This window comes from Prionailurus viverrinus, chromosome A2 (assembly GCF_022837055.1).
Source record: "Prionailurus viverrinus isolate Anna chromosome A2, UM_Priviv_1.0, whole genome shotgun sequence".
Taxonomy (NCBI): domain Eukaryota; kingdom Metazoa; phylum Chordata; class Mammalia; order Carnivora; family Felidae; genus Prionailurus; species Prionailurus viverrinus.
Genome location: NC_062562.1, coordinates 12,689,437 through 12,705,480, shown reverse-complemented (window position 1 = coordinate 12,705,480; position 16,044 = coordinate 12,689,437). Strand labels below are relative to the sequence as shown.

The 16,044-nt window shown below is 60.7% G+C and overlaps 1 protein-coding gene across 3 annotated transcripts in view; it reads right to left on the bottom strand.

Moving 5' to 3' along the window:
* Nucleotides 1-13,448, bottom strand: part of KCNN1 (potassium calcium-activated channel subfamily N member 1) — a 30,594-nt gene extending 17,146 nt beyond the window's left edge. The window contains exons 1-3 of one of the 3 annotated variants that reach the window (XM_047851031.1): nucleotides 13,361-13,448; nucleotides 11,522-11,636; nucleotides 630-1,112 (exon numbers count right to left, since the gene is read on the bottom strand). In XM_047851031.1, coding sequence (XP_047706987.1) covers nucleotides 630-1,031 — 402 coding nt within the window. In that variant the 5' untranslated portion in view covers nucleotides 1,032-1,112; nucleotides 11,522-11,636; nucleotides 13,361-13,448. Of the gene's footprint in view, nucleotides 1-629; nucleotides 1,113-5,609; nucleotides 5,746-11,521; nucleotides 11,637-13,360 lie in introns of those variants that run through there. The other 2 variants (XM_047851030.1, XM_047851033.1) reach the window with 2 other exon arrangements.
* Between the last annotated feature and the right edge of the window lie 2,596 nt (nucleotides 13,449-16,044).

The following is a 16,044-nucleotide window of genomic DNA, read 5'->3' as shown; positions in this document are numbered from 1 at the left end:
ATGGCAACGCTGGCCTATACTTCAGAGTTGATAAGGCCTGGCCTCCTAAAGGCCCAGCATGTCACAGCCGATAAGGCCTGGCCTCACGTAGGTACTTCACCGTTTAGAAGGCCTCGCCGCATCCACCGGCGGCATTTCACAGTCTACTGGCGGACATGCCCCGATCTCTCTCTCTCTGTCCTCACACACCCTTGGGTGGCACAAGGGGGCGTGCAGCCATAGCCGCAGCCCAGCCCGATCACTCTCAGGAGGAGAAGCTCTTTCCGGGCTCTGAGGCCCAGGCCTTCGCTGGGGCTCTCCTGTCCTAGGCCTGGACTGGGGGGCAGCTGCCACCCCCCCCCCCACTTAAGCCAGGGTGTGGCCTCTTGGTGCAGGGCGGAAGGAATGGGCTGGAGCCTAACTTCCCCACGTACAGCCTGCCTGCAACCCCCAGAAGGTAGACACATTGGGAGGCCCAGTACCCACCCCCTGCCCTGCCTCCAGGACCCCCGCCCCCCCCCACTCCTCCAGCATCTTCCACCTGCTCCTCCTGGGGCCAATATGGTCCCTGACCCCACGCCCCAGGGGCAGTGAGGAGCCAAGTAGGTCCACAGGGCCCTCCCTGGGCCAAGGGGAAAGGCCATGCCTACCTTGGTGTAGACCCCCCAGGACAGCTCCGTCTCGGTCACCATGACGACAATGCCAAACATGCCGAAGATGAGGGCGTAGTCGCTGAGGCGCTTCCGCTTCTCGAAGAGCGCCCGCCGGTGGCCCAGGCGGTGGCCCACGTTTGGGGTCTTCCCCAAGTCCCTCCTCCTGCCTGCCTCATCCTCTTCATCGTCTTCCTCCTCTTCTTGGTCCTGGGGCTGCCCCCGGGGACTGCCGGGTGAGGGCCGGGCTGGCTCGCTCTTGGCCACCACCACCTGGAGGCCCGGGCCATGTGGGGGCTGGGGGGGGTGGCCGGCCTCGGGCTCCGAAGGGTCTCTGCCCAGGGCACCCAGCCCGCTGCCCAGCGGCCGCCCCCCACAGCCATTGTGGCTGTGGCTGTTCATGACTATGTGGGTGCCGGGGTTGGGCTCGCTGTAGGCCACCCGGGGCCCAGCATGGCTCAGTGACCGGGCTCCTGTGCCGACCTGAGGGGCATGAGGGACACAGTCAGGGAAGGGCCTTGCCAACCGACCAGAGGGCAGGGACCCCTGTCACCACCCCAAGACATTCTGAGGCTCAGGAAGCCCTGAACCCAGATACGTGACTGACACGTGGGTTGGCCATCCAAGAAACACCCAAGTCAGCCTATATTCCTCTCCTGCTCAAAACCCTCCCATGGCTCCCCAGTGCTGCTGCACAAAAACCAAAGACCTCACTGTGGCCAGGAGGCCCTCTGTGGTCTGGCTCCTACCCACCTCAACCCTCTCACTCTTTCAGAGTCATTCTCTTCCAGCCACATAAGCATCCCCATCACCAGATCCTGACCAGCCTGGTCCAGCCTGGGGCCTTTGCACCTGCTGGGCCCTCTGCCTGGAACACCCTCTTATTGAACCTTTGCCCACTGGTTTTCTGTCTCCAAGTACCTAGAACAATGCCGAACACTCAGCTGACACTCAGTAAACACTTGGGAATGTCTGGAGACAGAATGTGCTGGCAGGTTTGCCTGGGAGGACCAGAGGCCGTGTGTGTGGTCAGGAGGTGGTTCCAACCTGGGCTCGTCTCCTTCTGACCTTCAGGTTCTCGGGCAAGTCAAGCTCACCCTGCTGGGCCTCCAATTCCTCCCCTAGAGCTGTCCGAAGGCCTGAACACACGCAAGCATGGGGTATCAGTGTGGGGACACGAGGACCGTGGCTGTGGCTGCAGAGACCCCCAGCCCCCTCCTGCCTGCGTGGAAGGAGGTTTGTGATCTCCAAAGAGACTCCGGGACCAACGTGGCAACCCGGTATTTACCTCTAAGATCCCAGAGTTGATTCTGTAGGGCCTTGTGAGATGTGCTCAGCCTGGCCCTGTGACCCCGGGTCAGCCTCAGTTTCCCCACCAGGCTACCAGAGAGCAGACTGTCTAACCGCCCCGACATCCTGGGATTCTGCCCTCGCGTAGGGCAGTGTCCTCTGGGATCATGTTCGAGAGCGAAGACCTTGAGGACAGTGACCCATACAAGATGAGGCTGCGTGGAGTCTCACCTTCTGGGTCCCAACTTGCTAGACCCTCCCCTGTCCCACCCCAACCCACCATCTCTCCCTCCCCCCTGTGTACCCCCCGGTTGCCACTACGAGCTGATGTTTAGCGAACGTCTACAACACGCCAGGCTACGTCCTTCACACAAGTTTGCTCCTTGATCCTTGCCAATACCCCCCAAGAAGGGGTGCTGGGATTTGGCCAGTTTTACCGGTGGGGAAACTGAGGCGCTGTGCCGTGAAGGGGCCATGTCCTTCTAGGGCAGATTCTGGACCGGGCTGCTTTGTAAGATTCTCTCAGCAGGAATAAGTGGGGCAGCGACAGGCAGTGGCCAAGTGCTGACCCCCTTTGAAAAGGCCAGCCTGGCATGCACGGCGGGCCCCTGTGGACCAGGCCCGGGAGAGAGGGCTGTGCGCACAGACAGGATGCCTCTGCGGCCCTGCAACCACACTCTGGTGGGGGGGGGGGGGGTGACAGACACGGAAACTGTCACATAAAGACATGCCAAGATGACACCTTGTCGGGCACCCCCAGACAGTGTCTGTCCCACTCACCGCATGTCCCCAGATGCTGGTGCCCGCGCACAGTAGGGGCACAAGAAACCTTCCTTTCGTGGCAGAGAGACCTCATGAGTATTAGAACATGTCCCTTCCCTCGCCCCTCCATCCATTACCTCAACCAGGCCGTGGCCACCTGTGGCCTGACACGTTGGTTTATAAGTCCTGGCCTCACACGGGCTTAGCACTTCATGGTTTATATGAGCTGGTCTCCTGCACGCCCCGTACTTCACGGCTTATAAGGCTGACCTTGGCCCCGGATCTCTCTCTCCACCTTCATGAACACTCAGGGGCCTTGCTACTCCCGGGCGAGGGCCCCTGCTCGCCACCTGAAGGGCCATCAGCTGGCAGGTGGGGCCGGGAGCCTGTCACCAGGAGACACACAGCGATCGCAGACCCTGCTCTCTCCCAGGAGGTGAGGAAACCCCAGGCATCGCTCCTACCATCCCTCCTGAAAGCGCAGGGGGTCCTCACCCAGGGCTCGGGGGCACAGGCAGGAGAGGCGAGTGGCCTGGCAGACGGAGCCAGGAGGGGGTGGGGGTGTTGCAAACGACCTTCCGAAACGCACTTACGAAGATACAATTTGGGGATGTGACTCAGCCGCCCGACGCACAGGCCAAATTCAGCCGTGTGTCGGCCATGCTCCTCCTTGCCTGGCAGCCTCGTCCTAAGGTGCCCTGGGCAGGGAGGGGTTGGGGGGATGGGTACAGGTGGCTTCTGGGAGGGAGTGAGGTGGAGGGCCTTCCTGTGGCCCATCACCTTAACGTGCCCATGGCGCTTACTGTGGGCTTGTTGGGCTCTTTTTCAGAATTATCATGTTTAACCTCCGTGGCCACTAAGTGAGGCAGGCGGCATTCCCGCTCCCATCTTACAGATAGGAGACAAGGCTCAGAGAGGTTTAGCACCTTGCCCAAGGTCACAAAGCCAGGAAGGGAGCAGAGACGAAGTCAGTGCCATCTGGGGGGGCAGAAGGTGGCGGGATGTGCCAAGTTCCCTCTTGACGAGCCTTCTGGGAAGGGAGTCAGCCAAGCCCTGCCCTTGAGGGGCCACAGAGCTCAGGACCCAGGCACGGTGGGTGTCTGACCCTTCCTGTGACCTCAGAAGAAACAGGACAGAGTGGCCTGCCCGAGATTCCATAGAAGGGGGCAGCTGGTTTCTGCAGTTCGGGTGGGACCCGGGGGGGGGGGGGGGCCCTGGGAGACGAGAGACCCCACCCCTTCCCAGGTATACCTTCCCCTCCCCCACTGCAACTAGGCCCAAAGCTGGGGTCCCTGGAACCCTCAGAGATTCCCAAAGAACCAGGAGCCTCTCTAAAACTCTGGCCAAGGTTTGGATGTCTGTGAAAGGGTGTATTTTTCTGGGTGAAGGCCCTGGGTTCGCCAATGAGTTCTAAAAAGTTAGAAACACCTCGTGGGCTGCATCTGGTTCGGAAGGTCCCTAGAATTGCCAAAATTACCTAATGTGTCTGGGGCACGAGCCCTCTGTTCACTGAAGGCTGGCATGGGAGGATGAGCCGAACCCCCCCCCCCTTTCACACCACCCCAAGAGACACTGTGGGAACCCGGCGGGCCACCCACGGCAGGGGGCGCCCAGGAGGACTCGAGGAGTGGGAGAAGGCAGGCAGGTGGCAGGAAGCAGGGCGGCTGGCTTCTCCAAGCTTTTCTACTCAACAGAAAGACAAAGAAACTGGCCAGACCCCCCCAAGGTCCTCGAGTGAGCCCTTTTACAAATGACAAGTTGGTGCAGTGGCTGCCTGGGAGGGACCCTTGGGTGTCCCAGCCAGGATGAAGTCACTGCCCCCTCCTCAGCTGCCTGCCTCTTCAGTAAAAGGATGTCTCGGTGCCCGCCCCCCGCCCCCCCCCCCCCCCCAAGCAGGTTGGTGGCCAAAATGGAAGTGAGATCTCACATGGAAAATACTTAGCATGTGGCCGTGGGTACATCTGAGGAGGTGCTGCTGCCCATCCTTCGGGGCTGGACCAGAAGGGGCCTATCTCCAAAGCAGAGCCCCCCCTTGCGGTGAAGTCCACATCCCACCGCTCCCTGGAACCGTGGCCAGGGCAGCACATGGCAGAACCTTCCAGGACGTGTGGGTGAGCTGTGTGGGGTGTGTGTCCCAGTGGAGGGTGCGGAAGGATCCTAAGACAACCCACCCACCAGCACTGTTTGCACCCTAGCTCTGCAGGGTGGATGGGATCCACTTGCCCTCCCACCCCTGGGCTGCCCAGGAGTGGGTACGGTAAGGCAGGCGGACTGCCCAATTCCCTTGGGTGGGCACCCCCCCCACCCCCACCCCCACCCCCATCACCACGAGTCAGGAACCTGCCAGCGCTCAGCAGGGTGCAATTAGCCTGCTCTGCCCTCCGCGGGGCTGCCTCCACCAGCGCCCTCCACGCTGACCCCTCTCCATCAGCGGCTCCCATTTGGCTCCCAGCCTCCAGCACTCACATCTGCAGCCTGCCCTCCAGGACAGCCAAGGCAGTGCCCTGTGTAGGGTACCCGAACCTCTGTCCGGGGACAGCTGAGAGACCTAGCTCCTTGGCCCCTGCATTAGGGCGACCCTAACGGCAGTATCTGGGAGCCAGTGGTGAGGGTCTCCTCCTTCCCGTTCCCAAATAAGTCCCAGGTCACTGCCTTCACCCCAAGAGCCCCCCCCACCGTATCTATGGAGTTTAGAGACTCACTGCTCTACCCCGGCCAAAGTGAACCCAGTACCTTCCCCCTCCGGGATTGGGGGTCCGCGAATCTCCACTCGCTCAGGCAGTGCACAGACACACATTCCCTTCCTCTCCGTGTCCCCTGGGTTCCGGATCCTTCGGAGACCCTCCGTCCTGGCCCCTGTCCCAAACCGCGTCCCCCCTCCAGGACGTGCCTCCCTCTTTGGGCTCTCCGGTCCGTCCCACCCGGTACCTGCAGGGCTCGGCTCCCGTGGGCAGAAGAAGCTGGAGGGGAGAGGGTCCCGCGCGGCCGCAGACCCTCGCGTGGGGGCCGGGCCCGGGGCCGCGGACGGGGCGGGCAGCAGCCGGCGGGCGTGGGGCCCGGAGGCGGCCGGGCCGGGGGCGGCGGCGGGTGCATCCCCCGCCGCCCTGTCCACGGGCCCGGCCGGGGGCGAGCGCCCGCCCGGGCCGGGAGAGGAGGGGGCGGTGCGACGCGGACGGCGCCGCCGATTGGTCGAGCCCGGGTTGGCACCGCCCCCGGCGACCCCGCAAGCTCCGCCTACATTTAAAGATCCCACATTCCCGGGAGCCCCCTTCGGCCCCCAGCGCTCAGCTGGTCCCCAAACTCGCTCTCTGGCTGGGCGCAATGGAGGGGACCTTACTTAGCGAAGCGACAACTCCGGTCCCCGACAGGTCTCGAGAACTCCTAGCCGCCCCCTTTCTAAAATCGGGTCTTCAAACTCCAACCCTCCTTCAACCCCTCAAATACACGCATTTGCTGAGGGGATAACTTTGCAAAGCGACTGGACACCTCCGTCCTGAAACTACCTCCTCAGATGTCCTGCTTGCAGGATGTTGCCACGTGGAGGGTGCCTAGGACCCCGACGTGGGGGCTTCCAGGAGCTGAGGGGGTGCCTGCTAGGGCCATAGGTTCAAGGCCACCATCTTCGGGACTGAGCCCCCACCCCCATTTCTAACCCTTATCACCAATGCCAGGAAGACAGGCCAGCAGCAGCCTGCTTTGGGGCTGTCCAAAACCAAGCTCCTTTCTGGCACAGAGGGCGTGCTTGGGCGACTCATTCATTCAGCCTTGGGGACAGGGAGGTGGGGAGCCCTTTCCTCCTCCTCCCCCAGGCCTCCTAACTACCTAGGCCTCACCCTGTCCCAGCCTGGCTGGGGGCGACTGCGTCCAGCTTTGACACACACACACACACACACACACACACACACACCATCTCTCTCCCAGTGTTTTCTTCCTAGCTCTGAGCTTGGGACAGGGTCAGGACATCTGATTGCTCGTCACTGTCTGCGGGCAGCTGATCTGTTTCCTCTGTGGTGTCCAGAAAATAGCTGGGCCGCATGAATGAATGAGCAGACGGCTGCCTGGGCAGGGGGTGGCCTCATGGGCCAGTGATGAGGCTGAGCAGAGCCAGGTGATGGCCTGGGGTCTGCGGACAGGACTTCGGTTTCTCATCCCAGCCTCTTGGGGACACCCTGGAGAAGGCCTGGCTGTGGTGGCAGAGGAGGCCTGGGGACCACTCATGCCCTCCCATGTCCACAGGGATGCCAGGAGAGGGGACCCTAAATGGATGCATTCTCAGCCATGCTCGAAGAGCAGCCATCCCCTCTCCATCCCCCCATCCACTCACCAGGCCCCCACCCCAGGCCTGCATGGCCTGCTGGGGGCTCTTTCTAAAGCACAGTCGTGATGAAGCCACCCACATCTCCCTCAGGACCAGGCACACATCCCTGTATGGCATTCAGTGCCCCAGCCCCTGACAACAGAGCCTGCCCCTGTGCGGGTCCCTGCCCCGTAAGAAGCATTCACACCGTGCCCACCGGCTGACTCCAGCCTGTGCAGACTTCTGTGGGGTCCTTGCGGCATCTGATGCTTTTTGAATTCAAGTCCAATATGTCAACATCCAGATACTCACAAAAGCACGAGCCACAGACCCTGGAGGCTCTGCCAGGCCTCCCACCCTGAACAGGCCCTGCAGGCTCTATACCCACCTTCTCTCTCTGGAAAGATCCTTCCTTCCCCTTTGCGCTCATCTGCCCTGAGGGGTCAGAGACCCCCTTGAAGGGGCTGAACTTAGAATGGGGGGGCCTGGTGAACGATCACCATCCACCCGTGTCTGCCCTGCTGCCTGCTTGAACCTCACCCCTCAGAGACGAGGCTGGCAGAGGTGGCTAGGGGTCAGGGGTGGATGGAGGTGGGGCTGTGGGTGGGCATCACCTGAGATTCCATTCCAGATGGAGCCTCTTATCAGCCCATGGCTGGCTGGAAGAGAACTGAGGAGCCTCCAAACGAACCTGTCAGTTGGGATGCCCCAGGACTCACACTCCCAGGAAATGGCCGATCAAACAGGCAGGGGTTGGGGTGGTGGCTGAACAGGAAGCCCCTCTTCCAGGAGCCTGAGGGCTGGGCCACAAGTCTAGGTCCGGATGCCAGAGACCTGGGAGAGGTCTCCCAGGGGCTGAGGGACCCACAGGCTGCCTGAGTAGGGAAGGACTCAAGCCCGCAGGTGTGCATCCACAGAAATCTCAGACCCATCCTGGGTCTAACAGATAGCTGCCCAGAAGGAGGCTAGACCCTGAGTCCCCCATAAGTGTGGAGATGACAGAGTGGGGAATGTATTCACTCATTAGCTCATTCATTCATTCACTCACATATTCATTCATTCATTCATTCACCAAGCCCCTTTTCTGAGTCTGTTGCTGGGAATGCAGAAGCAGAGATACAAACCCGTCCTTCGTGGCGCTGCATTTCTAGAACGCTAGGCACAACCCTCTCCAAATAAAGGGACCAGTAAGAATTCTAGATACACAAAAGTATTAGGAAAAGATCCAATGAAGTTGAGAAAAATAGGAATGGGGATGGGGAGACTTTGAGGTGGTCACGGGAGGCCTCCCGGAAGGGGGGACATTCAAAAGGGGTCAAGGAGCAGGCCCTCGAAGAGCTAGAAGGGTGCATCGGGTAGAGAACGCTGCAGGGGTCAAGACGTTGAGGTGGGCAATGTTTGAGGAAGGGAAGGGAGACCTGTGTGGCTGGAGGGAAGGGGCAAAGGGATGGGGCAAGCCAGAGGCTGGCAGGGGTTCCACCTGCAGGGTTGAGTGCGCGAGGCCTCAGCAGACTGGGAGTCATGGGGGGTTAAGCCCCTTAGGGTCCTGTGAATTGTAGGGGCAGGAAGGGGGACAGGAAGGCCCAAGGGAGCTGGAGTGTATGTCTCGGAGGGCTTATTCCTGGGCTCTCTGGGATTCGGGGACTTAGAGAAGCTTCATTCATTCTATCAGTGTTTCTTGAGCGCCTCCCATATGCAAGGCATGGACCCGAAGTGGAGATACCATGGTGAAGACACAAAAAAAAAAAGTCCCCTGAACTCGTGTTTTCAGCAGGCAAAATCAGATCTTGAGACAGTAAGTAAATACAGTTGACCCTTGCAGATGGTCCCCGGAGGAAATGAGGCCAGGGAGGGGTACAGAGGAGCTAAGCCTGGCAGCCCCTGGTCCTCCCCATGGGCAGCCCACCTAATCCTTCCTCTGGAGGAGGAGCTGGGAGTCTGGGGGTGACAGGCAGGCAGGGAAGCAGCATTATCGGAAGCACAGACTCCCCACAAAGCAGCCTCTGGCCTGGGAGCCCCTGTCACACCCACCAGGGGATCCCGGCTGCCTCCCCCCACCCCCATCCCTACCCCAGGGGCTGTCTCCTCCATTCAGCTGGCGGCAGCCTCCCTATTCCAGGCACCAGCGTCCCCTCCCTTCTCACACTCAGGCTGGAAGGCTCCAGCCTAACTCTTCCTTTCCGGCCACCCTCACATCCAATGGGACCCCAGGTCTGCGCATCCTTGTCCCTAAATTCACTTGGTCCCCATCCCTGCGGCCACTGCTTCACCATAGGCCCTGGGGGCAAAGGCATGACTGCAGTAGGGCATTCTGCTTGTGGCCATACTAGTTTGGAGAGTATTCCCCCCCAAATTCCAGCCCACCCAGGACCTCAGAATGTGACCTTATTTGGAAACAGGGTCTTTGCAGACACAGTGAAATTAACGTGAGGTCATACTAGACGCGGGCGGGCCTTAACCCAATGACCAGCGTCCTTCTCAGACGGCCACGTGAAGACAGATACAGGGACTGGAGTGATGTGGCCATAAGCCAAGGGACACGTGAAGCCCCCCCAGGAAGGGGAAGAGACAAAAAGAAGGATCCTCCCCTAGACCCTCCAGAGGGAATGTGGCCCTGCCGATGCCTGGATCTCAGGCTCTGGCCTCCAGGACCGTGAGACGCGACATTTCTGTTGTTCTCAGGTCGTAGTCATTTATTACTACAGCCCCTGGAAAGTCATACAGTGGTCACAGGCAAGGCACATCCCTCTTTGAGCTTCAGTTTCTTCAGCGGGGCAGTGGGGCCCTCCGAGGGCAGTGAGAGGGGCTGGGGATCCAATCCCCCTCAGATGTGCTAGGCACACAGCAAGCGCTCACTGGGTGCTCCCAGTTGCTACTAGCCTGATGGGGATCTGAACCATTTCAAGTGCCTGCCTGACTTCTCTGGCTCCCGTCCAGTCTCTGCCAGGCGCCCCCGAGGGATACTTCCTTGCTAAAATCTCATTATGTTGCTTCTAATTCTGAATGCTCAGTGGCTCCCCATGGCCCTCGTGGCATCTGTACAATTTGACCCTCAGCACAACTCCAGTTGGACACCAGCAAAGACCTACTTGCCCGACCAGACCCAGCTCAAAGAGCAAGAAGAACACCTCTTCCAGGATGCCTTCCCAGATTTCCCAGAGCACAACAAATCTCTCCCTCCTCCCTGTGGTTCCTCAGCATTGGGCAGAAAACTGGCCACACACAGTCCATCCTCCACGCCCAGCTTAGTCCCAGAGTCTGCCCACTTCCCTTCGTCTCTGCCTCTATCCAGTCCTGGTGGAGCTCACTCTACCCAGTTGCCTCCTGGGCTCCCCTCCGGCCTTCTGCCGCTTCCACTCCTGCCCCACCAGTCCCTGCTCTCCACAGTAGTCACAGAGGCTTTTGAAAATCATAAACCAGACCCTGTCCCTCTCTGCTCACACACCCTCCATGGTTCCCCACGGCTCTGCAGTCTATTTCTTGACCTCAGCCCCTGCCTGCAGATCCCTCGGTCTTCCTCTTCCTCCTCTCTCCCCCTCGCTCATTCTGTTCCAGTCACAGCAGCCTCCTCACTGTTCCTCAAACGTGCCAACCTCGTTTCTGCCTCAGGACCCTTGCACTTGCTGTCCCTGCTGCCAAGTATGCCGTTCTCCCAACTGCCACCTGGCTGGCTCCTCCTCCCGCCTTCTGTCCCTCCTCCAGGAGCCTCCCTCTCCCCGAGTCGTTCTCTCATACATCATTGCAAGGGGGGATGGCTCAGTCGGTTGAGCACCCAGCTCGATTTTGGCTCAGGCCATGATTCCACACACAGTTCGTGAGATCAAGCCCCGCACTGGGCTCTGAGCTGACAGCAAGGAGCCTGCTTGAGATTCTCTCCCTCTTTCTCTGCCCTTCCCCCACTCATTCATTCTCTCTCTCTCTCTCTCTCTCTCTCTCTCTCTCTCTCAAAATAAATGAATAAACTTAAAAAAAAAAAAAAAAGGATCACTGTGTTCTATTTCCCTCCCAGTATGTCTCAAGGGCTGATCTGGGCCTTCCTCAGCCCCTGCCGTGTCCCCAGCACCCAGCCCAGGGCACACAGTACCTATTCGGTGTTTCCTGACTGATTAAACAGACCATACGTATTTAGAACCCTTGTCTCCATTTTCCCCATACCCCGCCCCCATTGGCAGGTCATTGCTGACCCTGAAATGTCAGCCAATGTTTGCAGGGGACAGGAGGAAAGGAGCTACTCCCTAAAAGCTGTCTCCCGGAGCGAGACCACAGAATCTGGGTGGCGGACCAGGGGTGGGGGACCTTCCAACCTGGCTCATCTCCTCCCTTCTGGCTGTGTGACACAGAGCGGGTTCCCCACCACCAGCGACGGGAGAAAATGGGCAGTGACTCTCTGGGGGCTCTCGAAAGCGCAGCTGTTGTGGTGGTGGTTATTGTACTGTTAGTCTGATGTCAGAGGTTGGCGCTTTTTTCTTACGTCGCCGGATTGTCCACGTAGCTCCCGGGCCACCCTTACTCCCAAATATGACCCAGACCTGGATTCACTCACCCTGGTGTGCAGGGGTCTCCCGGATGAGCCACCACCAAAGGGCCTGTCCCCTTCAGTCCTGCTGGATTACCACCTGGCTGGCAGGGGGCTGAACTGCCTTTCTTCTCCCCTTGACCTGTAAGGACCAGACACCAGTAAGGGGTAGAGGCAGGGCCCCAGGAGGGTGGTGTGTAGGTACCTCACACACTGCAATGGTTTTTAGAGTAGACCTGTCTTCTAACTAGCCGAATTACCCTGTGAGCATGAAGGAAGTTTAAGATCAGTTTAAGATCAGTACCCCACACCAGGCCCTCTCCCTGGAAGCCCCGCTTCCATCCACTGGACACTGCACACTAAGGGCTCTACCTGCCTTTCCCCATGCTGTTCCCTGTCCTGCTCCTAGGTCCCCCCCAATTCCTTCACCACAGGGAGATCTAGGTGGATGAGGCTGCTGTAAGGGTGAAGGAGGTAGGGATCCCTGGCTCAGCCAGCTGTATTCTTGGCCACCCCCTGATCCTCACCCTGTCTGCAGCTGCCCTGGGGTAACTCCCTCAAGGAATTCACTCTGTACTGGGCTGTTGGGAAAGCCCCATGGTACCCATGGAACCCAGGCCCCACTCTGGAGGAGGGGGCGAAAGGGGACCCAGGGCAGCCCCATGGCGGAGAGGGGTGAGGGAGCACGACCCCAGGATGGAACCGAAGGGGAAACATGGGCTGAGATGGACGTCCCAGCTGCCCTTCCTCTTGCTGGGGATCTGGAGTGGGGCCAGTGGCCACCTGGACGAGTCAGGGGCTGCCTGTTCTAGTCAGGGGGGGCTTTGGATCTGACTCTGGCTCTGGGAGAACAGGGAGATTGTCCAAGGTCACCCAGTGGGTCGGTGCGTCAGAGTGATCACTCTACCAGCTCTGGAAGGACCCCTTGCCCTCCCTCCCCCCTTCTCCCCTTCACCAGCCAGACTTCCTTTGAGGTCTAAGGCAGCTTGAGGAGGCTGGGGGAAGAAGGACTAGGAGGGACATGAGACCCGGGAACCCGGAGGAGGGAGCCAGTTAGGGGGCTCATCCACTCAGTCCTGTCTGGGCCTCCAGCAGTGTGGAGAGACTTGGAGAGAGTGTGGTACTCCCCCTACCCAGTTCCAGACAGGGCCCTCAAGCCCCACCCTGACAGTTAAACGCAGGAAGCAGAGGGGACCCTGGAGCCCACACCATCAGCTGAGTTCTGGGGTTCCAGAATCTGAGTCCACCACAAACACAGCTCTGCCTCTGCCCAGCTGGGTGACCTTGGGTAAGTGCTCACCCTCTCTGGGCCTCGGCCCCTTTCCCAGTCAGTGGGGTGGGGGCGGGGGGAGGTGGAGCTTAGGGAAGAGAGCAGAGGAGGAGCTCCCACGCACAGTAGGCTGGCAGGTGCGGGGGAGTGGGGGGTTCCCTTCCACTCTGCAGTGGGCCAGCCGGGGGAATCCCCACCACACTCCGTGAGAGGGGGAAGGACTGAGGGGGAAGGCAGGGGAAGGGAGCAATGGAGCCACTACCGCCCCCCACCCCCACCCCCAGCTAGCGCCTGAGGGTCCCCTGGTCTCCTCCTCTGTGGGAGGACGTCTCCGCATTCCAAATTCCGGGAGCGGAAGCCCCCCTCCTCCCAGGGGGATGCTGGGGCGGGGGGCGTCTGGAGTGACTCGAGGCTTGGAATTGGGGAGGGGGGGGCGGAGATGGAAGGGGTTCCCCTCCCTCCCGCACCTCCCCCCTTTGAATTCCGGGAGTCGGGGCAAACCCTGACCGAAACGCCCACCAAGGAGAAGGGGAGCGCCGCTGGGCCCTCCGCCCTGTCAGCGCCCCCACCCCAATGCCCCACTAGTGCCTACTCACCGGCCAGAGACGGCCGCCGCCGCCGGAGCCCCAGCGCCTGGCCCGAGCGCGAAGACAAGTGCACGGCCGGGCAAGGGCGTGTGAGCCGGGAGGGTGTGCGCGCGCCGCCGCAGAGCTGACCCCCTCCCCGCCGACCTGGGCCCCGCCCCGCCTCCCCGGGAGGGGCGCCTACCCGGTGGAGCGAGAGAGGCAGACTGCGGCGGCCACCGTGCGACCCCCCCTCTCCCGCTCTGCTTTTCCAGAAAGGGTGGGGAGGGAATCCCCCTCCCCGCAGGAGTGGAACAGCCAATCTCCAAGAACGCTCAAAGAGCTGGGAGGACCCTCCGCCGCCGCTGGCCCATCACGTTCATTTTACAGATGGGGAAACTGAGACCCAGAGTTGGGGCGCCCCTGGCCAGGGCCCAGCGCCCCAGCAGCATAGAAATGCGGCTGCCCGCCTGTCTCTGGGGGGTCGCTTCCTGGCGTCCGGGTTAGGAATGGAGCCGCGGAGAGAAAGGGAGGCAATTCAGCCCCCCACCTTGAGCGGGCTCTGGGGCCCGGGAGGTCCGGGGGGGGGGGGGGGACCCGGAGGCTTCAGGCAGCTGGTGACGTTGCTGGGGCTGGAAGGTCCCAGTGAGGGAGGGGTACCTCGGGTGGCCATGAAACAAACCACAGAAAACTTCTCTAATGTCATTGTTGGGCTGTGACGTCCCTCTTCTCACCGCACGATTCAGGGACCCCGCTGAACGTGAACAGCCGGGCCCTGGGCCGCGAGATTGTTTGTGAAGGTCACTCTGCCAAATTAGAAGAATGCGGCTCCCGGGGTTAGGGTCACTAGGGGATGGCAGAGGGGGCGCTGCGCAGGGCTCAGCCCCTCCTGTGACCTTGGCCCTGTTCAGGCCCCTCTCTCAGCCTATTTCTTTCTTGCGACTGGACAGCATTCACTTCTGGGGTCCCTCCAGCTCTCCGAGGTCTTTGGGGCTGCCGGCTGTATTTTGCTGTTATCCAATTCCGCCCCACCCCCCCACCCCAGGAAGAATGGTGCCCTCCCAGACCACCGTGTTCTCCCTCTCGGCCCCCTGCCCCCCGCAGCCCCACCCACCCAGTCTCCGAACCCCCACCCACCTTCCGCCGTGGCCTGGGATGAGGGGGGTTTCCTCTTGGGAGCCAGGAAGCTTCCATGAGCCTCCATCCTTTTTCTTTTTGGTTGTTTTTTTCCCCCCTCTTTTCTTCCATTCATTCTAAAAATAGCCCTCCCTCTCCAACTCTCCTCCCCCCCGCCCCCCCACGCCGCCGGGCGCCTCCCTTGGAAAGGTAATGCACTCCCCGGGTGGGGTCCCGGAGGCCGGGATTCCGCGGTGCGGGCGGGGCCGCGGGGGTGGATGGAGTGGGGGGCGATAGGGAGCGCACCGCCCCCCCCCCATTGTGTGTGAGATGCTCTCAGAAGGAGCCGCCAGCGTGACCGTGACCGTGTGTGTAGGGAAAGAGAACAAAGGGGCGGGGGACCTCTAGGGTATTCATTGTGGAGGCAGATTGAGGGAGGGCTGGGGGGAACCGCCGGGACTCCACCGATGAGGGGTCCCACCCAGTACCTCTGCGGGGATGACTCTCCACCGGCGGGGGGGGGGGGGGGGGGGAAGGCTGAGGTCTGCACCTTGGTCGGACACAGGGAGGGTCAAGAGTCAGCAGTGACAGGGTGGCTTCACGGGGGGGAGGGGGGAGTCCTCCACCCTTGAACCTGGACATCTGCCCTGCGGAGCCCCCAGAAGGCCCCTCCCACTGCTCCTGGCCTCGCACCCATGGCCTCCCTCGTCCCTTCCCCGTGATGCAACTACAGAATTCCATACTCAGCTATGTGACTGATCATGGCTCTGTCCACAGAACTAGCACCTTCCTCCTTGAACTCTCCCCCTCTTCCAAGTCCTGAGAGCTGCGGCTCCCACTCCCTTTTGTCCCAGCACTAGGGCTGTCTCCCTAGACCACCCACCACACTCTGGCCTGACTCAACCTCTGTGTTAATGTGTCCAGCCTCAGGGGATTTGCATCCGCCCTTCTTTCTGCCAAGATCACCCTTCCCTCACCCCCTATTGTCTTTCAGAGCCGGGTTCAAAGTCACCTCCTGCTCTGGGAACATCCCTCTAGTTTCAGGTCTTCCATTCCTGGTGTGCCGTGTTACTTGTTCACCTTCTGCCTCCCCCAGGGAATGGGGGGGTTCTCGGCAACTTGGGCTTGGCTGATGACGGCTGGGCCAACTCTGACCCAGCACCTCCCCAGGAGCTACCCAGCTCCAGAGACAGAGATAGCACCACTGCCCCAGCTAGCCACTCTGGAAAGCACCCCTGGGACGTGGCACAAAAGATCCATCATCTGCTCCCGTAGGGGTGTCACCTTGCACAGGGACACTAAAAACCACAGGCCCCCAAATGTTCCCCACCAGGGATGGCTTAGCCCGTTTCCAGAATACCATGATGGTTATGGTCCACAGGGACGGAGTTCCAGCCCGGTTGAGAAGCCAGCTCGGAGGCGTGTCTGCTCAGATGGCAAGTAAGTATAAAGAGCAAAGGCTGAGGGGAGGAGGGGGCACTGGGAGCAGTGACCTTTCCGCAGCAGTGACCTCAGCAGTGACTGAGGGGAGCGGAGTGACCTTTCCTTTGTTATTAGCTTTTCCATGTTTCATTAGCTTACACTTTTTGAAACCAAGGGGA